The sequence below is a fragment of the Neophocaena asiaeorientalis genome, unplaced genomic scaffold (assembly GCF_003031525.2).
Source record: "Neophocaena asiaeorientalis asiaeorientalis breed wild unplaced genomic scaffold, Neophocaena_asiaeorientalis_V1.1 scaffold59, whole genome shotgun sequence".
Lineage (NCBI taxonomy): Eukaryota > Metazoa > Chordata > Mammalia > Artiodactyla > Phocoenidae > Neophocaena > Neophocaena asiaeorientalis.
In genome coordinates this window covers 7,626,588-7,652,551 of record NW_020174268.1, presented here as the reverse complement: position 1 = coordinate 7,652,551, position 25,964 = coordinate 7,626,588, and the positions used below count along the sequence as shown (strand labels likewise).

At 41.3% G+C, this 25,964-nt stretch overlaps 1 protein-coding gene across 3 annotated transcripts in view; it reads right to left on the bottom strand.

Moving 5' to 3' along the window:
- Positions 1 to 25,964, bottom strand: part of RNASEH2B (ribonuclease H2 subunit B) — a 53,502-nt gene that overhangs the window by 2,613 nt on the left and 24,925 nt on the right. The window contains exons 8-10 of one of the 3 annotated variants that reach the window (XM_024755618.1): positions 24,380 to 24,422; positions 11,330 to 11,410; positions 8,533 to 8,963 (exon numbers count right to left, since the gene is read on the bottom strand). In XM_024755618.1, the coding sequence (XP_024611386.1) occupies positions 8,847 to 8,963; positions 11,330 to 11,410; positions 24,380 to 24,422 (241 nt within the window). In that variant the 3' untranslated portion in view covers positions 8,533 to 8,846. Of the gene's footprint in view, positions 1 to 6,786; positions 6,814 to 8,532; positions 8,964 to 11,329; positions 11,411 to 24,379; positions 24,423 to 25,964 lie in introns of those variants that run through there. The other 2 variants (XM_024755616.1, XM_024755617.1) reach the window with 2 other exon arrangements.

The window sequence follows — 25,964 nt, the reverse complement described above, 5'->3', positions numbered from 1 at the left end:
TAAAAACTGTAAAGTACTATTAAACATAAGGTACTTTTCATCAGTCTAATGACCCTAAGTATATAAACTGGAGGAGTGTATAAATCTGTGTATCAAAAGGTGTACGAATCTAATCATTTCTTCCTTATTCAGATGAGGTCAAAGCCTGTGGACATCTTCCAAGGACACTAACAAATAGCCTTTCACTTGCCTTCCTAGACTCAGAGCTCCTTGCCTTCCACCAAGAGGTTCAACTGTATAATGCAGCTAACTCTGGAGATCTCCAAATCTTGGATTAGTCCTGGAGAAAGGGCTGTTTGGGAAAAAAGCATACGTGATACAAGGCAGCTAGTTAAGTTAGATCAACTTTAAGAGCAGAGAAAGTCAATCTTAACCTATGTGAAGAGCCTGTCTTTCAAATCTGGTGAAGGGGTGACTTCCCAGGATGCAACGCAAGTCGAAGTTAGGGCCTCTGGGGAAGGGAGTTAATTTGGTGTGGAGAGCCCGGCAGTCGGAAGTCCTGAGTTGAGGTTCTGGCTCAGTTATTTACTAGCTGTGTGACCTTGGGCAAATGAAATGACCTTACCCATCTCAACTGTAAAATGGAGGAAATAATACCAATTGTGCCACATGGTTTCCGGAAGGATTTTAAACACATAAATTCATGGGGAAAGTGCTTAAAAATTGCAAGGCACTTTGCCAGTCTTTGTTATTACTTTCTAAGAATTATGCTCTTTGCAGTTCTTTCCACTGCAAAGTAATGTAATCTATGGAAAATGAAGAAAAGACAAATATATAACATGAACACAATAGCCAGAGTGAACATGTTGGTGTATTTGCTTCCAGTTAAACAGATGAGATAATCCACCCGAGGAGCTCAGACGAGGGCCTGACGTGGGGTGAGCACAGGACAGATGCTAATCGGGGGCACAGCCTCACGGGTGGAGGAGATGAGGCGCCCCAAGCAGCAGTGACCGCAGGACAGACATCAAACAACCCAATGATCTAGTCTCATCTCACACGGAAGACACCACTGTGGGTCAGCCATGCTAGTGGTTTGTCCATGGGTCAGAGTTAAGGCAGGATTAGGACTACAACCAAGTATAAATCCAGCTCCTTTAAATTAATTGGCCTTTTTAGACCAACTATTTTACTTTTTAAAAGTAAACTTTTTAGTTTAGTTTGAAACATGGTCGCTCGTTTTCACTTCATTTTCATCTGTTTACTGTTACTGTCATCATAAGTTTGCATGCAGTATAAACACTGTCCGTTTAGTGAACGTAAATGGGTACATTTCAGCTTCTCACTTCCACATTGCCTTTGTGTCTGGCTAAAGCCCTGAGTAAGAGAAACGGGAGCGTGGGAGTGGAGGGCGGCGCACTATGAATAGACCTGAACGGATGAAACCCAGTCCCACTTGATATCCACATTAAACCTGATGGAGGGGTATCTCTTTGGGAGTCAGAACCCGAGAAGCACAAACCTGGAAGATGAAAGAGCCTGAGAGCCAGAGTACAAGGAAGATTTAAATCGAAGATAAACCAGGCACAAAAAAGGAAAGGATGTTGGTAATCTGAGATCAGTTTCAGAAATATGAATGGTCTGATGAAAATGATGGAGGCTCTTGTGTGTGTACACAAGTGGTTTTAGAGTTTGCAGAAATCTTTTGAAACTTTCCCCAAACTCAGCACATTAATCAAAAAGATAAATGATGTAAGTAAGAGAAGCAAAGTGCCAAAGGATCTGAGTAAGGTACAGTACCCCAATGTTTGGTACTGTACCTTTGGTAATAAAGTCTAAAAAGTCTCTAGTTTGAAATTCTTTAAATTTGAAGGAAGGATAGGATATATACGTGTATGTGTGTATATACGTATGTATGTTTGTGGGTGCATATGTGTATATGTGCATGTATTTGTATTTAAGTGTGTGTGTATATACATGTGTGTCTATTTGTGTATATTGTGCATGTATGTATGTAAAGTCCACATTGATTTGTTCCTAATATTATTCCCCAAAATAGCACTTGGCAGGTCGGTGTAACACCTTTAGTTTTTCACTCTTCAACTACTATTCAACTCCTAGTTAACACTGCACATTGCAAGTAGGATTAGTATCTTCATCTTGAAATCAAAAGTAAACTCAAATATGGAAGAAAACAAAATTGATGATTTCACAGATTCCCATTTAATCTATAGCTAAGTCATGATGTGAGCTCCTACTTAAAGCTCCTGAAATCTAATGTACAGTGTAGTGACTATAGTTAATAATACTTTCAAGTATTGTACACTTGAAGTTTGCTGAGAGAATAGATCTTCAGTGTTCTCATCTCACACACACACACACACACACACACACACACACGGTAAACAAGTGAGGTGACAAATACGCTAACGAGCTTGGCTATGGTAATCATTTCACAATCTTTGTGTATCAAAACATCACATTGTACACTTTAAATATATACAATTTAATTTGTCAATTATACCTCTATAAAGCTGGAAAAAGATAAAAGCTTCTGTGAAGACAAGGAGTATATAGACCACATATACTCTCAAACTTCAATAATTTAGGTTATGGGCTTTATATGAATAATCTTTAAATGCCATGTAAAAGCAAATTTATTAACAGCACAGATGTAAACAATGTATTCTAACTTGAGACGTTCTGATGCAGATAAAATGACTACAGTAAGTGAAGTTTAATCAACTGATAGAAGAAAATTCACAGCCCTTTATCCAGAGGTTAAAGATTATATCTATTTCTATTAAGCCTCTACAAGGAGTTTATGAATATGTTCTTAAACTTCAACTCAAAGAGCACCACAGAAAACGACTCAGAATGAAACTTGAATTCCAAAGTTCAGCCATAAAATGTCAAGGAACCCCATTTTGTACTGCAGAACACTTTTCTGAGGTGTCCGGTACAGACTAACTGATTGATCGATTGATTACCTCATACCTTTATAGAAGGCCTGCTCCGCGCTGCCCCATGTTAGGTGCTGTGGACATAACTGTGACCTAGTCAGGCAAGGTTCTGTGAAGAGGGTGAGGCAGGAAGATGGGAGAGGATTGGAGGCAAGTGAGGAATCAGGAATTGCATCTCTGAGAAAATGATGCTTGAGATGCTTGAAATGACATGATGGAACAAATCATGTGAAGATCTGGAGGAAGGATATAAAAGATAAACAAGTCACACAAAGGCACTGATATGGGAACTGCGGCATATTCAAGGACCAACAAGAAGGTCATGTAATAGCTTAGACAATTTGAAAGACCAAGATTGATCAAGATCATGACTTTGACCCTTGGGATAAAAAGGTCAAGTCTCAATTAGTGAGGACACTGGTTAGAATACTCAACCTATCCAACATTTGTGCCCAACCTATCCAGTGTGTACCAACATCTACCAACTGCATACTCTGTGCGAGACACAAGGTGAATAGCACAGAGTTCCTGCTCTTAAGTAGCTTACCTTCAACAGGGGTGATAATTCAAGAGTTTAAGTAGCCTTTCTCTCATCCTTTTGCCCTTTGGGTTGGGTGTCACTCTCCTGGCTCCTATGGCACCCTGCCTTACAACTACAGCTACTGTGGGGATTAAATGAATTATTATATGTAAAGTGCTCAGAACAGTGCCAAGCACATAAATGCTAGACAGTATTTGTTGTTATTAGTATCATGAAATGATCACATGAGAAACAGGATATTAGCATAATTTCAAGGTATCTCAAAAATGGAGGGGCATTTCACAAAATAACTGACCAGTACTCTCAAGGTGTCAAGGTCACGGAAAGATAAAGAAAGACTGAGAGACACATTACAAAAAAGAGGAGATATGCTTAACTAAATGCAATGTGGAAGGATGGACTGGACCCTGGAATGGAAAAACATTAGTGTAAAAATAGGTGAAACTCAAACAAGGGGGTAGATTAGTTAATAATATTGTGTTATTGTAAAGTCCCTGGTTTTGATAATTGTACTGGTTATATAAGGTGTTAAGGTTAGAGGAAGCTGAGTGAAGGGTATATGTATACTCTCTACTGTTTTTGCAACTTTTCTATAAGTCTAAAGTTATTTCAAAGTAAAAAAGTAAAGACAAAAGAAAAGAAAGAAATTGGCACAGAAATGTCAGAGATGTTGGAACTAGCAGACAAGAACATTTAAGCAGCTACTGTTAACAAACTACTTGAAGGAGAACACAATGAGGAGAGAAGTGCAAAGATATAAAAAAGAGCCAAATGGAACATCTAGAGCTGAAAATTCCAATATATGAAATAAAAATTCACTGAGGTTATAGAAAATAAAACACTACAAGACAAAGTAAAATTGAAAATAAAGAAGAAGAACAGAAGTTAAAGGACCTGTGGGACATCAAGTAGTCTAGCATACATGTAACTGGAGTCCCAGAAGCCAAGAGGGTGAAGAGAAAAGGGGGTGGGTGGGTGAAGAACAGAAAATTTATAGAAATACTGGCCAGAAATTTTCCAAATTTGATGAAAATAATCAAGAAAACAAGAGACACAAATAACCAAATCAGGTATGAAAGAAGGAATATCACTACAGATTCACAGACATAAAAAGGATAATAAAAATATAAGAAACAAGTTATACCAATAAATTTGACAACTAGATGAAAGATACATTTCTTGAAAGACATAAATTACTAAAACTGGCACAAGAAAAAGAAGAAAATTAGAATAGCTTTACATCTATTATAGAAATTGAACTAGTAACTAAAAAATTTCCCAGAAAAAAATTATTCCAGGCTCAAATGGCTTCACTAGTGAATTCTGTCCAACATAAAAAGGAAAAACAATACTAATCTCACAAAAACGCTTTCAGAAAATGGGTGATGACAGACTGTTTCCCAACTCATTTAATAAAGTCAGCTTTACTCTGATAGCAAAACTAGACAAAATCATTACAAATAAGGAAAACTACAGACCAATATCCCTCGTGAACAGAGATTAAAAAATCGTTAATAAAATATTAGGAAATAAAACACAATACTATATATGAAAAGACCAAGTGAGTTTATCCCAGGAATGTGAAGTTCAACATTCAAAAATCGATCATTATACTTCACATATTAAAATATATTCCTTTACTAAAGGAAAACTGCATGATCATCTCAATAGATGAAGAAAACTTATTTGACAAAATTCAATATCCATTCATGATTAAAACTCTCACTGAAAAGAACTTCCTCAGTCTGATAAAGGAAATCTACAAGAACCACACACATAGATCGATAGTAGCAGCAAGCACACCTCTTGCCTGGATCTTGGTTTCTAAATACCATTCTCCTCTAAAAGGAACCCTGGCTGCTTGGGAAAAAGGCTGATTCCAGGGCTTGGACAGGGAAAATACATGAAGAGTCTGGAATACCCTCTTGCAGAAGAAGTAATGAAGTATTTAAAAATGAATGAAACATAACAAAACGATACAGTAGGCAGCTTGAAGGGACTCCTACTGGCCCTTCTGGGACAATATGAGGAACAGAATAATGTAATTTAAATCACTGGATAAAATAACCTTCAAGTGCATGATGATATAAGCTCATAAATGAATAAATAAGTAGAGAAGGGAAAGCCCTTCCTTCTAGAAAAATGCCAAAATAAATAAATATAAATGTAAAATAAATAAATATAAAAGAAATGATGGAGTTGGAAAAAACATCAGTTTTATTTTAAAACTTGTGAGTGAATGTTGAATGAGGAATAGGATACTTAAAAGTGCCAGAGTATTTGCCCACAAATCACTTATTAATTACAAAGAGAAAAATAATAACTCTACAGTGGATAAACCTGGTGGACACCACCTTAATCAAGCAATCAAAGTTAATATCCCTAGTACTGGGTCATGTGACTCTTGACATGGTGCACTAAGAAAGACACAGCATTACTTCTGTGGGTGCCCAAAAGGTAAAACTTGGATCTAATCAAGAGGATACATTAGGCAAACTCAAAGTGAGGAACATTCGACTAAATAACCAGCCTGTGCTCTTCAAAAATGTCAAGGTCAAGTAAGACAAGGAACAGGTGAGACATTTTTCCAGATTAAAGAAGACAAAAGAAGGCTCAGTGCCAGACAGTTTTACCAGGGATGTTCCTTAAAAGTTTCCAGAAATAGAATGTTCTTATGCAAAATTATTCCTTCCAGAATATTGGGAAAGATTGAAAGCCAGCTGAATTCTAACACTAAGACCTAACAGCAATATTGCTTTCGAATATAGATGCAATCATTCTAAATAAAAGCCTAGAAAACCTAATTGAGAACTAGATTTGACAATGGTTAAACCAGATAGGGAGCATCCATGATGCTATCCTTTATCTACTGCCAGGTAGAGTTTAGTGTAGGAACTCAAGCACAGTTTAATTGTGATAAAAACTCTACAACCAGCACAAGAGATGCCAAAAAGATATTTGATAACAACCAATACCAATGACTAATTAAAACTTTAAGGAAACTAAGTATAAAAGGAAATACCAAAGATAGATATTCTTTATCACATTAACAATAGCTAGTGTCAGAACGGATGGTAACGCACATTAATAAAATCACAAATTAGGCAAAGATAACTACTATTACATATTATTCTTCAATACTGTTCTAGATAGTCTTACCCATGTAATATGATATAAAAGAGCTATAACTATCAGAAAGAACTGCACACAAATTTTTCGAAGTTAAGATTATGTACCTTATTATGCATTGAAAACCCAATATGAATAAAATTTTAAAATTTAGATTAATAGTTAGTAAATTAGTTATTTAAAGGATAAATATATAAAAATGTAATACTTTACCACAAAATAGCCAGTTAGGAGATATAACTGAAAAAAAAAAAAAAGATTTCATTAATAGCAACAAGAATACCTAGAGATACTCCTAAAAAGAAGTATCTAGAACCTACATGAAGATGAAGAACCAAATGTTAGTGAAAGGTATGATTAGGATTTTAGTAAATATAGACAAATACCATATTCCTGAATAAGGACACTGACTTTTGTAAAGATGTGTTTTTCTCAAAATAATTTATGGGTCTTTCAAAATCTCAGTAAAACCCATTAGAATTTACTCTTAGAACCTGTAAAAATGATCCTACAAATCTAATGGAAAAAAATAAATAGGTGAGAAAATAATTACAAACCAAGGGAAAAAAATTACAATGAACACAGTGGACAAAAATGAATGTCTTTAAGTTATAAAATACTTCTTAGAATCAATAAGAAAAATACTGATACTCCAATAATTTAACAAAGGGCATAAACAGATAATTCTCTATAAGATGGCAAATGATAGGTAAATGTGAAAAAATGAACAATATTATTACTGTGGACAAAAAAATGTTGCCTGCCATTTCAGAAAACAACAAATGCTGCCCACCATCAAGCCATCAGCCTCTGCAGAGCTTCCCCTCACCTGCCCCCCGCCTCCCCCCACCTCGGTGTGCCCTGAGGGGAATTCAGGATGGAGAAAAACAGAATACTGGCCCTAGACAGTTCAGATACATATCAAAGGAGTAATTTCAATGAGCCCAGACTCTTGCATCTTCCCATATCCAGAAAAGCACTAAACTCATTAACTTGAGATGTCTGGGGGTTTTTGTGTGTGTGTATGATTAGCAGTAATCTTTTGATGTTTGACTGCATGTTTTTTTTTTCAACAAAAATTCCTACGTATCCCGGCTTCTCTCTTACCTCTTTGTTAACAGTTCCTCAGAGCTATCTGAGAGGCTGCCTCCCAGGCTCTAGTCCTCTGTAAGTTCCCCGAAGAAAACATAACTCTCAACTTTCAGGTTGTGTGGGGTTTTTTTCAGTTGACATTATTAATCAGGAAAATGTGAATTAAAACCGCACCAACATGCCTTTTTTCCACTTATTTGCAAAGACACTATTCAAAGCTAATAAGATAAGGACTCATACCACCATTTGTTAGAGTGTAAGATACTATAACCTTTCTGTGAAATATATTCCCTAAAGTATATATTTGAAAAACTCAGTTATTAATCAGTAAGCCCACTTCTAAAAATCCATTCTAAGAAAACAATAAAAGATATGGACAAATATTTACATAGAATCTGATTCTTCCAATAGCAAATGTTTAAAAATAATACAAATGTCCAAAATAGGACTATGATCATTAAATAATCAAATACTCAAATAATTAAAAATTACTGTCATTAAAGAAGTATATTTATGAAGAAGAGTAGCCTGGGAAAATGCTCACAAAATGATGTCAAGAAAAAAGGTTATAAAATTACTATTATAATTCCTTTAAAAATTATTATAGAAGAAAATGCACCATATTACCTCCAGGTAATGTAAAGTCGGGAGATTATAATTTTTGTTTTATACTTTTCTCTATTTTCTGCAAAAAACATGTATTCATAAAACAGAAAATACATTAAACAAAAGATTTACCCAAAACTAAAGGCTTTTAGAAAGTAGTAGTTTATCTGATAGTTGTTATATTTCTCTCAGTATATTGAAAACCATATTGCTATAGCTACCATGTGCAACGTTGCATAAAATAACAGGCATACACTCAAATATTGTCACACATCAGTTTATTGAGGAAATTGTGATGCTAGAGGTTAATTCTATTCACTTGATTACTTTTCATGATGTCAAACAAAACTCCAAAGGCCACAAGCCATGAAGTTACACAATTACTTTCCCATATTTTGTTCAGGAAACACAAAAATCAAACACAAAGAAATGTTCAAGTGAATCTGAAAATTGCCCCCTTCCTACTTTTTTCAAAAGGTGGTAATTAAGGGTTAGGAAGTACAGTGGAATGGAGGAAGGCTGAAAATGGGACATGTAGAAGGCAAATATTTTTGCTTGATTTAATTTTCAAAGTTTCAAATCTTTCCAATTTTTTTAACATGTTTTGCACCAAAAAAGGAATCAATACTTTTCATTCCACTCTTGTCAACTTTAGCCAAAGCCTTCTGAGCTGCAGTCATTTTGCTATTTTTCTGTTATTGAAAATAAGAGAGAAAAATTGTTATGAATGTAACATTTATAAATCATACATGCAAATCAAACAAGACCATGCATGTCTCAAGGTTCGTTAAGGGAGGTAAGCATTTGCTGCTGACATGCTTCATAAAGGAGTGATTCTTTTTAAAAGTTCTGATTTCTATTCAGAATTCAGATCTAAGAGACAAAATATGTTAAAAGAGGCAGGAGACAAAACTGCCGCCTTCTAAGGAGTGGAATGTTACAACCAACGGTTTACTTTAGGGGAAATAATTCTGGAGGGTGTATTAAGTGAAATAACACAAACAATGGAACTGACACAGGCAGCAATTGTCAGAGGGAGGAATTACAGCCTTGTATTACCAAATGATGAATAATTCACAACAATCTACCGTCTGATTTGATTCATAGGCTCTATGGGAAACCAAGGACAAAGCTATTATATTCAAAAGATAACCTGTATTGCAAAGCATCCAGGACCAGCAGGATAGCTGTCCCATTTTTCCTCCAACAAAAAAATACTTTCTAAAAAGCTGACTCCAAATAACTCTGCCTTTTAAAATTCTCTCTCTTCCTGGTCACTGTTTTTGTTTTGTTTTGTTTTGCCATGTCCTATAACAAGCACTGGCAGAAGGGAAATAGCAGCTGATTTTACTTCAGTGTTCAGCAAAAGCATAAATGATAGGAATCAGCACAGAAAAAATCATCTGTCTCCCTGGGAACTGTGAGACAGAGCCATTGCCAAGGTATCTTTTAAGGGCACAGTCAATATATGATCCCTAAAAATTTGCTTTTTACATTCTGTCACTTATAATTTAGTAGGCTTATATTTTGGCTGGATGGGGAAAAGTGACAGTCTCTGAGACAAGTTATCCTCCATCCTCTGCAATTAACTGACATCCTGGTCCAACCTCTTATCTCACTGGTGCGGTGCCCAAGTGGATACAATGGGAAGCAGCACTTAGAAGGGTGGGGCAGAAATACTCCTCACAGAGAAACTCGAAAATGTCCCTGCTTACAGAAAGCACTGAGATAACCAGCTATTTTAGCCAAATCTCAAGTTGGATTATCCCCTGATAGCCCATGCCCTGATAAGTTACATGTAGATTAAAGAATACAATTTTTAGAAAACATTAAATCTAAGGAGAGTAAGTGTTCTTAAAATCTAGGTGGAAGTTAACCTATCTTGGAGCAGGCAAGGTCTTTCTAAGCATAAAAATGAGAAAATCATAAAAAACTTCCATATTTAATCCTCAGATAAAATAGCTCAAAAGTCAAATGAAAAGCCTAAACAAACTGGAAAATTATCTGTACCCTATATGTCATGAAAAGTGTTAATAGCCTGAATTTAGAATGAGCTCTTACAAATCAACAAGAAAAACGTTACTATCCCAATATAAAAACAGGCAAGAAACATGAACTGACAATTTGCAAAAATGCAGATAGGCAATAAGCATTTGGAAAAACAACCTTTCTACCTAAAGTAGCCTACTTAGGCAAATTTTTCAAGAATAAAAATAATACTTGCTGTTGTCAAGAATGTGAGATGGACACTCGTCAGCAGTAGTGGCTGGGAGCACAAATTTCTGCCACACTTTTGGAAAGCATTTTAGCTATATATATGTGCACCAGTGATCATGGAAAGAGTTCATGTGTTCTAAGCCTTTACTCTTAGTTTTAAATTGTGTCTAATGAAATAGAGATGCAGACTATAAATGAGAATGTTTATCACCTCATTAAAACAAAAACAAAAAAGCAGAAGTAACCTATGTCCAAAAATAGGAGAATGATTAAATAGACTATATTCCCTGTGGTGAAATAAAATAACACATGACTGAATATCACGAAACCATTAATAATTTTTCAAAGAAAGCTTAATGACATGAACATTTTCACAATATAGAGCTAAATGAAAAAGGCAGAACCCCAAACTATATGTGTGTGTGTGTGTTGATGATGTATAGGATAAATCAGTAAGAAATGTTATGAAAATACTTGCTGGGGTGGTTGCTGAATTATGGAGTTGTTAATAATTGTTGTCATTGTCATAATTTCTGGGAAGCTACTGGGCAGTAGAGTCGATGGAGCCCCTTCCTATCGCTCTGAATAGATTGCAAAGTTTAGGCACACTCCTGCTAATAAGTATACTGCCTTTCTTTATCTGTAAAAAGTCTTCTTTGCTTGACGCTTTCATCACCATTCATAATTTTGAATTAATTCTTAAGTCACAGAAATGCAAGTTAATAATTCTTCATGGTTAAAATGATAAAATCACAATCAAGCATCCAATCATTCCTCGAAGTCCCCATGCAGCAACAGCCACAGGATTCAAGAGTATTTGCTGCTGCACCCAGACACATACCTTTACAGTCTTCAAATCTTTAGTGTTAAACTTAGTGTAATCTTCTTTTGCTTCTACGGGCTCATCTGATAACTTTACTTTCTGCAATGTTAGAGCAGTGAAGTGTCAAATGTCACCTTGACACTTGTATCAGTCCATTAAAAAGAAACCCAACACGTATGTGCGATTTAGACCAACAGCGAGGTCAGACGGAGCAGCAGACCCTGCAGAGGGCTTACTTTTTACAAGTCCCTTCGCTTTTTGCCAATTATCTAGGAACTAAGCCAGACGTCCCTTCCGAGAAGCAGCCGTGGTGATGGGGAGATGTGAGCAGGCAAGCCCATGACCCAGCCCTTAGGCTGTCTAGCGGTATGATCATATAATGTATGTACCAGGGACAGGGGGCATCGAGGTGACTGCTGACTTCCAGGACAGTCTAAGGGGGGTGAATGCAGGCACAGAAGGCAAAGAAGAGAATTTCCTTTAAGATGGCCAGGGGTCCAGCCAGAACCCCGACTTCATTCACCTGCAGGGCTGCTGTAATGTCCATTTAGGAATACAGGAACAGCATTCTGACTGTCACCATCTTTGTATAGCTTTATGTTCTTACCTCCTTTCAATTCAATTATCTCATTTTATCCACATAAGAACAACCTTGCAAAGCAAGCAGAAGGAAGCACAGAGGTTAAGTGAACAGCTTAAGGTCACCTAGCAGAGGACTTGAGGTGAGATCTCAACTATGGTACAAGTGCTCTTTCCATCAGACCCAATGCAGTTAAGTCACCCTTTACTTCATGATTTCACCTTTCACATGAGCATTTTGCACCAATCAACGAATGTGAGAATCTTGTCAAGAGCTAGACTGTGGCCACATGTTCATATTACAGTAGGAATCTGACACATTTATTATGTAAAAGGCACATAGCAGGGCAGGTAAGTCTTGATGTTTAACATGGAGAACTGACTGCACAGGGATCACAACTTGGACTTTTACAGATTTTCAAGCTCTCTGTGGAGACACTGGGTTGACAAGACCCAATATGGACCCACCCTAGGAAATGAAGATTTGTTCCCAGCTTCACTCTTCACACCCAGCTTTCACTACACAAAGAACTGTAGAGTCGGTACTAAAAGATGCCACAGCCCATGTACAATACAAGTGGGTAAAATGACACGTCTTGAAATTCTTCACCAGCACACTGTTGAATACGTTGGGAAAAAAACATTAACTGTAACATCTACTTAAATTTCTGTTATTTAAAAGACTGAATCACTACAGATTTGGGGGAATGTTTCAGAAGAAACAGAAAAGTGGCTCAGAAAGACAGTAACAAAGGGTCTGACTAAATGGGTACAGTTCTGGAAAAAAAGGCAGACAGAAAAGTACAGAGGAACTAATGCTAAGATTGGTCTTATTCTTACAAATGACTTGCAAAGAAGGCACTTAGGAACATCTCCAAATCCACTGATTGCATTCAGCTCTGCCAGCTGACAGTGATAAATACAAAAGAGGCAAGGGGGTGAGAATTGGAAGCCGGGCCTCAACATAGTCAAACATAATAGTAATAAAATAATGCAAAACATATTAAGGATGAGAGGCTCCATGCTACGGATTACAACACAGATGCAAAGATACCTAACAGTCATTGGAACGTTATTTCCTGCAAACAATCAACTATATTTCTGTAAAAATCAATCAAATCCTGGACACAGCTGGGAAACCTAGCAGCAGACATTATCCTACACTTGTTTCAACTATGGTACATCATCCAGTGAAGTTTGCAATGTACAAACCGGAGCCCCAGGAAGACACAATAGAGCAGGAAACCTCAGAAAGCAACTAAAATAATCTAGGAGGTGAAGTTGAGATGTAGGAGAAATGAGATGCCAAGATCTAAATCTGGGCTTAGCCAAGTACCGCTCAGGGGCCAAGTCCAGCTGGCTGTCTGTTTTTATAAATGTAGTTTTACTGGAATACAGCCATACTGATTGGCTTATGAATTGTCTGTGGCTGTCTTCGTGCGGCCAGAGGGTAGGTTCTTGTATTTTTGTAGAAAGAATTCAGAGCAGAGACTGAGAGGCCAAGTAAGCAAAGGATTTATTGAGTGACTACACTCTCAGGAGGGAGCGCAGGCAGGCTCAGGTGAGCAACAGTGAGTCCTTTCGGCAAGCTGGTTATACAGGGTGTGAAAATGATTGGGTGGAATATTCATCAAGGTTTGAGAATGAGTACTTGGTATTGGTTAGAAATATTGATGTGAGGGGTGAGATCCAAGCATGGAAGCTGCGTTAGGGACGCGATATGAACTTCAAGAGAGATGGGGTGAGTTTCTTGGCTAGGGCCAGCAAAACCTGATTTCCAGACTCTGAAATCACCTTTAGGACTTATCCTGATTTATTAGGAACTTAGTGACCTCACTGGTGTCGGTGCCCACCAAAATATCTGAGGGTAAAAAGGGCCTACCATTAGTCATTTCAAAGGGGCTGAGCCTTAGCTTGTCTGAGCCTGCCCGTGTTCCCTCCCGAGAGTTTACTATCTCTCAATAAATCCTCGCTTTGCTTACTTGGCCTCTTGTGACTTGTCTCTGAATTCTTTCTGTGAGGAAACAAGAACCTACCCTCTGGCAACATCTGTGATAAGCCAGCCAGGAGAATTACTTGGAGGTCAAATATCCCTCCTCCTTTCCCTGGCAAGTCTTAGCCTCTCATCTCACTTGTGCTTGAGAGCCACTGCCTGACTTCTTGTCATTACTCTCCCTTTTGCTCCCTTTGCCTGTCACCTTTTGGACCTGCTTGCTGCAACATACGTGGGCATGGGTCAAGCATATATAAGACACCAGGGTGTTTGCCACCACAAGACTCCTGCCGTGTAAGGATATGTGGGTCATGGAAGGGACTAGAGAGAAGATAGGTCTGTCCACCCACCTTAAAACGACTTCCATGCAACGTTTTTAGGCACACAAGCTTAAAACATAAAACCCTCCCTTTCCCTGTGGCTATCCCCACAGGATTATTTTAGGTCCACTTATGTCTGACTGTCTTTGTCTCTGTGTCTCTATCTTGCTCTTATTACTTCCTTGGAAATGGGGGGAAGAAATTTGTCAGGCGTTTTCCAACCTAGCTGCTAGGTCCTACACATTTCACTACTGCATATGCATAGGGCATGTCAAGAAAAGTTTCCAGCCATTTTCACAGGCAGCCAGGGACATGGACCATTTGATTAACTGTGATCAGGTTCAACTTTGTGGAAATATAAAATGCAGCCTTACTTGGACTGTAAATGAAAGGAAATTAAGACTTTCCTAGATAATAGAAAGGAGGCTTGTACACAGTCCTACATACCACCTCCCTTAGTGGCCAGTGCCTGTTTTCAGATCCTGACCACCCTTTTAGAGAAAGGAGACTGGGACCTAAATAGCTCCTGGAACTATCAAGACGTCTGTTCCAGGGGCCCTGGAACACATGGATTACTCAATGGTCAGAGAATCTATAGAGAAACCCTCAGGAAGGTCGTTCATCCTGGGTACCAGAGATGTCAGGATAGGACACAGGCCCCAGCACTCTGGGGCTGGCAGAGTTGCCATGTGGCAGGGCCACTACCCTGACATTGGCCAAAGTTGACAGGACAAGGTGAACAGGGATGCCTGTAGCCAGTCCTGACAGAGGGAACCCCTAAAGGGACATCCTAACTGTAGTGCTCCTCTCTTTTACAGGAGCCCTCTCTCCCTGAAGGATCAGTGGGAAGCATCTCCTCCATCCCCAAGGATTCACCCCTCAGGGTGCATTCTAAGTCACTGGGACAAGTTTTCTCTAGATTTTTTTAAACAGGAAAAGCTCATCTTCTTCTGTAATACAGCCTGGCCCCAGTATAAACTTGAGGATGATGAGATCTGGCCAGAAAATGGAAGCCTCCACTATAATACCATCGTACAGTTAGAAGTTTTTTGTGAAAGGCATGGAAAATGGACAGAGATTCCTTATGATCAGGCCCTTATGGCCCTAAGAGAGAACCTGGAGCTATGCAAGTCCTGTGTTAGGGAACCTTGCAGGTTGGGACCTGTTCAAACTATTCAAAAACCCCCTCTGGTAGTATCTCTGCAGGAAAATAAGTCTCGGACAGAAGACCTAAGTCCTCTTTCGCCATCTTCAGCCCCTCCAGCACCATATAAGCCTCTTTATCCTTCCATACCAGAAGTGCAGCCAGAGCTCCTTTGCCCCCTCTAAGAAGTAACAGGCAGACCTCAGGGAATGACCAGAGTCTGCACCCCCTTTCTTTGTCTGACCTCAACCAGTGCTGCACTCACTTAGGCCGATTCTCAGAGGATCCTAGCCAGTTCACTGAAGAATTCCAGGGACTAATGCTTTCCTACGACCTTACTTGGAAGGACCTGAATGTCGCCATTTCCCACTGCAGCACCCGTGAGGAGAAGACCTGCATTTGGGTGCATGCTCAAGCATATGCTGATGGATTATACATTGTCCAACCCAATTATTACCCTGTGGGCATGACAGCAGTGCCACTGATTGATCCCAATTGGGACTATGAACTAGGCCAACCTAGTATCCCTAGAAGAGACCACATGATCCTTTGCCTCACTGAAGGGATGAGACAGCTGTGCATAATTAAACCTGTCAGCTATGATGAGGTTTAAGAGATCCCCCAAGGTGAGGACAAAAATCCAGCCCTATTTCGGGCCTGGTTGGTAGATTCCCTCAGAAAGTATACAAATGTGGACCCAGATGCTTTTGAGGGACGCATTGTGCTTGCAACTTACTTTATTTACCATTCGGCCCCTGACATCCATAGGAAGCTGCAAGAGCTTGCCGTGGGTCCCCAAACCCCTCTCAACCTTCTTATGGATATGGCCTTCAGTGTCTTTAACAATACAGACCAGAGATAGCCTCATCCACCAGAGGGCAGACAGCAGAAGCAAGAACAACAGGCCTGCAGCCTGTAGAACAAAAACCACATTCAGAGAAAGATAGACAAGATGAAAAGGCAGAGGGCTATGTACCAGATGAAGTAAAAAGATAAAACCCCAGAAAAACAACTAAATTAAGTGGAGATGGCCAACCTTCCAGAAAAAGAATTCAGAATATTGATAGTGAAGATGATCCAGGACCTCAGAAAAAGAATGGAGGCAAAGATTGAGAAGATGCAAGAAATGTTTAACAAAGACCTAGAAGAATTAAAGAACAAACAAACAGAGATGAACAATACAATAACTGAAACGAAAACTACACTAGAAGGAATCAATAGCAGAATAACTGAGGCAGAAGAACAGATAAGTGACCTGGAAGACAGAATGGTGGAATTCACTGCTGTGGAACAGAAGAAAAAAGAATGAAAAGAAATGAAGACAGCCGAAGAGACCTCTGGGACAACATTAAATGCAACAACATTCGCATTATATGGGTCTCAGAAGGAGAAGAGAGAGAGAAAGGACCAGAGAAAATATTTGAAGAGATTATAGTTGAAAACTTCCCTAACATGGGAAAGGAAATAGCTATCCAAGTCCAGGAAGCGCAGCAGGTCCCATACAGGATAAACCCAAGACACACAGTAATCAAACTGGCAAAAATTAAAGACAAAGAAAATTTATTAAAAGCAGCAAGGGAAAAATGACAAATAACATACAAGGGAACTCCCATAAGGTTAACAGCTGATTTCTCAGCAAAAACTCTACAAGCCAGAAGGGAGTGGCATGATATACTTAAAGTGATGAAAGGGAAGAACCTACAACCAAGATTACTCTACCCGGCAAGGATCTCATCCAGATTGGAAGGAGAAATCAAAAGCTTTACAGACATCCACCTCCTAGAGTAATGGAAATAAAAACAAAAATAAACAAATGGGACCTAATGAAACTTAAAAGCTTTGGCACAGCAAAGGAAACCATAAACAAGATGAAAAGACAACCCTCAGAGTAGGAGAAAGTATTTGCAAACGAATCAACAGACAAAGGATTAATCTCCAAAATATATAAACAACTCATGCAGCTCAATATTAAAGAAACAAACAACCCAATTCAAAAATGGGCAGAAGACCTAAATAGACATTTCTACCAAGAAGACATACAGATGGCCAAGAAGCACATGAAAAGCTGCTCAACATCACTAATTGTTATACAAATGCAAATCAAAAGTACAATGAGGTATCACCTCACACCAGTTAGAATGGGCATCATCAGAAAATCTACAAACAACAAATGCTGGAGAGGGTGTGGAGAAAAGGGAACCCTCTTGCACTGTTGGTGGGAATGTAAACTGATATAGCCACTATGGAGAACAGTATGGAGGTTCCTTAAAAAACTAAAAATAGAATTACCATATGATCCAGCAATCCCACTACTGGGCATATACCCAGAGAAAACCATAATTCAAAAAGACACATGCACCCCAATGTTCACTGCAGCACTATTTACAATAGCCAGGTCATGGAACCAACCTAAATGCTTATCGACAGACGAATGGATAAAGAAGTTGTGGTACATATATTCAATGGAATATAACCCAGCCATAAAAAGTAATGAAATTGAGTCATTTGTTGAGATGTGGATGGATCTAGAGACTGTCATACAGAGTGAAATAAGTCAGAAAGTGAAAAACAAATATCGTATATTAACGCATGTACGTGGAACTCAGAAAAATGGTACAGATGAACCGGTTTGCAGGGCAGAAGTTAAGACACAGATGTAGAGAACAAACGTATGGACACCAAGGGGGGAAAACCGCGGTGGGGGTGGGGATGGTGGTGTGCTGAATTGGGTGATTGGGATTGACATGTATACACTGATGTGTATAAAACTGATGACTAATAAGAACCTGCTGTATAAAAAAATAAAATTAAATTAAAAAATAAATAAATAAAAATAGAGATCAGGCTGAGGAAGAAAGGAAGAAACAGCGTGACTTGAGAAGGGCCCATCGGCAAGCCAAGATTCTTGGCAGCCATTATGGCAGGACCTAACCCACCTCCTTGTCACCCCAAAGGTACTTCCAGAAGGCTCCACCAGGTAAAGGAGCCTGTTTTAGCTGTGGGAGCCCCAAAGACTGGAGCAAGGAATGCCCAGGAAATAGGTCCCAGCCTCTACCCAAGATGCCATGCTCACTCTGTAAGAAGATGGGTCACTGGAGCAGGGAAGGGCCCTCAGCTCCAAAGGGAGCAGGGAAATTCCCCCTTGCCAGTCATGTCAGTGGTTGATTGATGAGACCTGGGACCTCCCAAGGCTCCTGAGAAGACAGTCATAATCACAAGGGAGGAACCATGGGTGACCACTGACGTGCCAGGTAAGCTTGTCCAGTTTCCAGTGGACAGAGAAGCCACTTACTCTGTCCTGACTTCTCACGCTGGGCCTCTTGTCCCTGAAACTTGCTGTATCATTGGGGTAGAAGGTAGGTCAAAGCTGAAACTTTTCACCACCCCTCTACTTTGCACCTGGGAAAGACCCTTATAACTTACAAGTTTCTTGTCATGCTTGAATGCCCTAGCCCATTATTGGGAAGATACTTTCTTTCAGCCTTGGGGGCAACTTTTACTCTCCCTGAAAACCAAAACCAAGGCCTATTTTTGGCTGGATTATGCGTTATACAAGACATGGACAGTCCAGCCCATAATATTTCCCCAGCAATCGAAAAACTTACAGATCCACAGGTCTGGGAATCAGGGAATCCCAGGACGGGCAAAATTTGCCACTCCTTAAAAATCACCTTTTAAAGGAGGCTAATATCTTCCCTTCCAGGGGTCAGTACCCCATAAAACCAGAGGCTCGACAAGGACTCAAACCCCAGATCTCAAAATTCATCAAATGTGGGCCTTTGGTATCATGCCCGTCTCCTTGTAATGCTCCAATCCTACCTATCCTCAAACCAAATGGGGACTATAGAGTGGTCCAAGATCTTCAAATCATAAATGAAGCTATGATTCCTCTCCATCTGACTGTTTCCAATCCATACGTGATCCTTACTCAGACCCCGAAGGACACAGCATGGTTTATAGTCCTTGATCTTAAAGATGCCTTCTTCTGTATACGTGTTCACTCGGATTCCCAATACCTTTTTACCTTTGAATGGACTGATCCAGACACCAATATGACCCAACAGTATACCTGGACTGTCCTTCCCGAGGGATTCTGGGACAGACCACACCTGTTTGGCAACACCCTAGCAAAGGAACTTAAGGAACTTACATTAAAGATGTGGGCATTATTACACTATGTAAATGACCTCCTTATTTTCGGCCCCTCGGAGGAAGCCTCAGACCAAAACACTGTACAGGCCCTCAGTTTCCTGGGCTCGGGGTAAAAGGTACCCCGAGCCCAAATCTCTCACAGAGTCACCTACATGGGACATGTTGTGGTCTAAGCCCGGGAAAGCGCCCCTGTACGACCCGGCGTGAGGAGGCAGTCCGCCACTGACAGCCACCACACACAAAGAGACAGCTCAGAACCTTCTTAGGGATGGCTAGATTTTGAAGGATTTGGATCCCTGGGTTTGGTCTCATGGCAGAGCCATTATATGAGGCCTTGAAGGGACTAGACACAGAACCTGTAGATTGGATGGGCAACTTACAAAGAGCATTTGATCAGATGAAGACCGTCGCGACTAGTGCCCCAGCCCTAGGGATGCGAGATCTAAACAAGCCCTTTACTCTGTCTACCTCAGAAAAACAGGGAATAGCCCTGGGAATTCTCACCCAAAAGAGGGGACCAGTCCCATGGTCGGTGGCATACCTCTCCAAGCAATTGGACCCAGTGGCCTCGGGATGTGTCTGAGAGCTGTAGCGGCCACTGCCCTGCTAACTGAAGAGGCCACAAAACTCACCAGGGGGCTTCCCTGGTGGAGCAGTGGTTGAGAGTCCGCCTGCCGATGCAGGGGACGTGGGTTCGTGCCCCGGTCCGGGAAGATCCCACATGCCATGGAGCGGCTGGGCCCGTGAGCCATGGCCGCTGAGCCTGTGCGTCTGGAGCCTGTGCTCCGCAACGGGAGAGGCCACAACAGTGAGAGGCCCGCGTAGCGCAAAAAACAAAACAAAACAAAACTCACCATGGGTCAACCCCCTAGAGGTATTGACGCCACACTCGATACAGGGAATACCAGAAATTAAGGGATACCAATGGCTGACTGGAGGTTCTGTCACAAAATATGATGCCCTCCTTCTTAACTCTCCTGAAGTGACCTTTAAGGTATGTCAGACCCTAAATCCAGCCACCCTTATACCAACAGAAAGCCCAGAGGAACTACCTCATTCTTGCACTGAGACCATCGAACAGGTGTACTCTAGCAGACTTGACCTTAGGGACCAGCCTCTCGATGGCCCTGAAGCTGTCTGGTTTACTGATGGAAGTGGCTCTATATAAGACAGCGTCCAGAAGGCAGGGTATGCCACAGTAGATCTACGTAAGATCACAGAAGCTGGTGTCCTGCCACCTCAAATCTCAGCACAAAAAGCAGAGCTTATAGTTCTAGCTCAAGCTCTCAGGCTAGGAAGAGACAAGAGGATCAGTATCTATAGCCATTCTGAGTATCTATTTGTTGGTGTTACATACATATGCTGCCATTTGGAAGCACAGAGGACCCCTAACTGCATGGGATTCCCCAATCCAGCACTGCCAGGAGCTCTCAGAACTCCCAGAGGCACCTCTAAGGAGGTGGCAGTTATCCACTGCAAGGGACATCAGAAAGGAAACTCAGACATAATAAAAGGAAACAGCCTGGCACAGAGTGTAGCTCTTGTAAAACCCCTTTTACTCGGGCTGGCTTGCTCCCCCAGGTACCAACCCGCAACCCGCTTTCGTCACCTCAGTACACAATCAAGGAAATACAGTGGACGCCAAAAAGGCCCTGATGGCCGGTGGATTAAGGAAGAACAATGCTACTGCCCAGAGCATTACAGTGGAAAATTTTAAATCATTCCATGACTCTTCTCATTCGGGAAGGGATGCTTTGATGAACCTGGTAGAGAAAGTCTTCTCTGGAATGGGTGTTTCTAGACTATCCTAGAAGTCATAGGGCCTGTAATATATGACACCATAGTAAGCCCGGGGGAAACTAAGGCCTCTACTTCTCCAGCCCATCCAAAGAAGAGGAATCTATCCAGGTAGGACTGGCAAGCAGTCTTTACCCAGATGCCATCCTCCCAGGGGTATAAAAACCTTCTGGTCTTTATTGACACTTATACTAGATGGGTGGAAGCCTTTCCAACAAGGAAGGACCAAGACAGCTCAGGAAGTACTAAAGGCATTATTAAAGGAAATAATTCCTTGGTTCAGACTTGCATGGTTTTTACAAAGTGATAACAGTCCCTCTTTTATGGCTAGGGTTACCCAACAAATCTCTAGTGCCCTAGGCATCTGCTACCACCTCCATGCTGCCTGGAGCCCTCAGTCATCGAGGAAGGTGTAAAGGGCAAATCACACTTTAAAAAGAACCCTGGCTAAACTTTTGTCAAGAGAAATTGGAACCTTGGACAAAATTTTACCCATAGCCCTCCTGAGAATCAGGGTGGCACCTAAAACGGGGCTAAGGCTCAGGCCCCTTTGAAATGACTGACGGTAGGTAGGCCCTTTTTACCTTCAGATACTTTGGTGGGCACTGACACCAATGAGCTCACTAAGTAACTGATTAATCTGGGACAAGTCCAAAGGGCAATTGCAGAATCTGGAAATCAGATTTTACCAGCCCCAGCCAAGAACCTGACCCCATTCAGGTTCAGCCAGGAGATTTTGCCTCCTAAAAACATGGAGAGAAGGGTCCCCTTCTGAACAATTACTACCCAAGTGGAAGGGGCCTTACCACGTCCTTCTCAGCACTCCTATTGTAGTGAAAGTATGGGGAAACACTAGTTGGGTGCACCTTTCTAGAATCAAACCTCCCCCTCCCCCCGAGTCTTCAGAGGATACAGAGGATCTTGGACGGCCAGAAGAGTCCAAAGGTTGAGTGAACCTCTTCAAGACCTGAAATTGTTATTTACGAAGGACGAAGAAACTCCACAAATTCAAGGCTGAGAACCCATAGTCACTGTTTTCCTTTTGCCTCCTGTTACCCCAGTCCACCCACAAACTAACTAATGTGCTCTGGTGGATATGGATGCTTATCACCTTCCTCTCGTTCCTTCTTACTCTCATTATCCTTTGTGAGTGCCGCCTTGGTTCAGCACCTATACCCGAGGGGGCTCTGTTCAGTCCATGCTGGGTTCAAAAAGGATTGTTCACTTTTAGCTCACCTCCGTCATCATGAAGTCATTATTCACCCTAACCTTTCTCTCCTTCTTTTTTTGGGTGTCCACACTAAGGAAATGGGAATTTAATTCAATAGTAAATCTCTCAAGAATTGTAGCCCATGGAGAAAATCTATTCCGGTGCTGGATCTGTCATCCCCACCCTCAGAGTGACACGTATGGATTAAAGGTATTACATTTTATGCCTAAGAATGACAACCTCACTCCCACCCTGGTCAACGGCTCTGCTAAACCTATCTCTCTTGAAGTTCGTAAGAAAGGCAGGAACCTCCTGGTCGGAATGTAACCTTTTGCTCATTATGCCCTCATTACAGTAGAATTAGCATTGCAACCAGAGCAGTACCCATCATGCACCGGCACCATGACAGATCCGAGCAAAGCCAAATAAGGACAGAAACTCCCCCTCCTCTCGGGAAGGTGGACCTGGGATGAAAACCAGGAAATTACCCCCCAAATCCCTCCCTTCTTGATGAATATTCCGCCCATTCATTTTCACACCCTGTATAAACCAGCTTGCCGAAAGGACTCACTGTTGCTCACCTGAGCCTGCCTGCGCTCCCTCCTGAGAGTGTAGTCACTCAATAAATCCTTTGCTTACTTGGCCTCTCAGTCTCAGCTCTGAATTCTTTCTGCGACAAAACAAGAACCTACCCTCCAGCAACAGTATCAAAGGCTAAAACCTTCAAGTACAGGTTTTGATCCATTCATGAATGATCTCTATGTTACTAAGGAAGACAGATATTTGGGAGAAAGAAATATGCTTAGCTTGTGGAGGGAGAGAAATAAGAAAGAAACAAATACTCCTGTCCTCTTAGTTAGAGCAAGACAACTATATCTATGTCCCCTGGTGCTGTTGTCAGAGGTTCACTACTGAACTGGAAGAAATGTGGGTCTGACCGAGAATAACTTTACATCTTACACCAACTGACTTCCTCCAGTACTATTCTTCCAGAGAAGAAAAGATGAACCTCCTTGGGCAATTTGCTGAAAAAGGCCCACAACTAACACTGTTGCACTTTAAATTTTATGTCCTTTTCTAAAAGTCAAAGTAATGAATGTTTTTAGAGCCATGACCACCCTCAAACAGGAATGATTAAAAAAAATATCCTGAGCATGTTGGTCACCTTGAAAGCAGGGAAAAAGGAAAGTTGTTTAACACCCACTTTACATTCATTTGCAAAGCACTCATTACTCTTCTGGCAGGGGAATGACCTCACTGACAAGCTGTTGCATGTGTTTACTTCCCTGTGTCTGAGCAGCGCTCACTGGTCTGCGATCACGCCTGGACTTTGGGATGCTACTCTTTGCTCTCAAGTGTGGTTTATAGCTGGCTTCTCTACTCCCTATATCGGGGAGACAAACCTAGGCCATAGCCCACAGTGCAGAGGAGCTGTGGGTGGCAGTTTGAGAACACCTGGAAGGGGAAAAAGGTTTTCCACTGATAGCTTCTCTGTGTTGCAAAAATCATGCTCTATGTGCCTTTGTGCCCATGATAATTATATTTGGAAAAATGAGTTTTAGTTCTAGAGTATTCCTGGTGATTAATAAAGTTAATTACAGGATCTAGCTCACTCAAGAAGACTTAATTTTCATTATACTTCTTTAATATTTTGACATAGGTATCCAGCTAAAATCAACTCTTTGATTCTAACAGCACTTTATCATTCACGTAAAAGCCACAGAAATAAAAATACTGATGAAGAACCCAGTATAATCTTTATGCCACGTAAGTTGAATGAAGTATGTTTTAAAATACACTAAACTAAATTTATGTGGCAAAAGTATAATATTTTTCTAAGTCCTCCAAAGATAGCTTAGTCACAGCTTCTTACCTTTGATGGAGGGTTTGGCACTGAAGCTGGAGGTTCTGGAAGCCTGAGGAGTAAAAAATAAAAATCATAGTCATGGTTTTTCATAGACAAGCAAACAGAGAAACTGGGCCAACTTCAGACTTAGTAAGTCCTACTTTCATCTAGTAGTTTCACCTCCATATATCTTAATGTTCAATCACCTCAGTGGAAAGAGTGAAATTTCTCTAAGTGAATAAATGTTCATTTGCCTCCTTAATTCTAAGTATTGGAATTGTCTGAGAAAGAAAAAAATGAGAAGTCATTTGCTGAAATGGAATTGCTTTTCTTTAGCCTCTAAAAATTTGCATTTTGGTACTGTATTTTTTCATCATAAATGATGAATCTAGAATATATACAAAAGTGAAAATTATTTTAACTGTTGACAAAAAGTCATACAAACTTTACTTTTCTTCTCTTAGAGTTTAATTGACATATCTTTCTCCTCAACTCTTTAACCAAAACTTAAAAATTTCAGCAGTAAATAATATAAAAAAAATAGGGAGTGCTTCCGGGAAGATGGCGGAGGAGTAAGACACGGAGATCACCTTCCTCCCCACAGATACACCAGGGATACGTCTACACGTGGAGCAGCTCCTACAGAACACCTACTGAACGCTGGCAGAAGACCTCAGACCTCCCAAAAGGCAAGAAACCCCCCACGTAGCTGGGTAGGGCAAAAGAAAAAAGAATAAACAGAGACAAAGGGATAGGGACGGGACCTGCACCAGTGGGAGGGAGCCGTGAAGGAGGAAAGGTTCCACACACTAGGAGGCCCCTTCGCGGGCGGAGACTGCGGGTGGTGGAGGCGGAAAGCTTCGGAGCCACGGAGGAGAGCGCAGGAACAGGGGTGCGGAGGGCAAAGCGGGGAGATTCCCGCACGGAGGATCGGTGCCGACCAGCTCTCACCAGCCCGAGAGGCCTGTCTGCTCACCTGCCAGGACGGGCGGGGCTGGGAGCTGAGGCACGGCTTCGGTCGGAGCGCAGGGAGAGGACTGGGGTTGGCGGCGTGAACACAGCCTGCAGGGGGTTAGTGCGCCACGGCTAGCCGGGAGGGAGTCCGGGGAAAAGTCTGGACCTGCCGAAGAGGCAAGAGACTTTTTCTTCCCTCTTTGTTTCCTGGTGCGCGAGGAGAGGGGATTAAGAGCGCTGCTTAAAGGAGCTCCGGAGACGGGCGCGAGCCGCGGCTAAAAGCGCGGACCCCAGATGCGGCCCCCAGAGACGGACATGAGACGCTAAGGCTGCTGCTGCCGCCACCAAGAAGCCTGTGTGCGAGCACAGGTCACTATCCACACCCCCCTTCCAGGGAGCCTGTGCAGCCAGCCACTGCCGGGCTCCCGGGATTCAAGGACAACTTCCCCGGGGGAGCGCACTGCGCGCCTCAGGCTGGTGCAACGTCACGTTGGCCTCTGCCGCCACAAGCTCGCCCGGCACTCCGTGCCCCTCCCTGCCCCCCGGCCTGAGTGAGCCAGAGCCCCCGAGTCAGCTGCTCCTTTAACCCCGTCCTGTCTGCGCATGGAGATCAGCTAGGTGCTTTGTGACCGCCTGGAGGGGTGGGATAGGGAGGGAG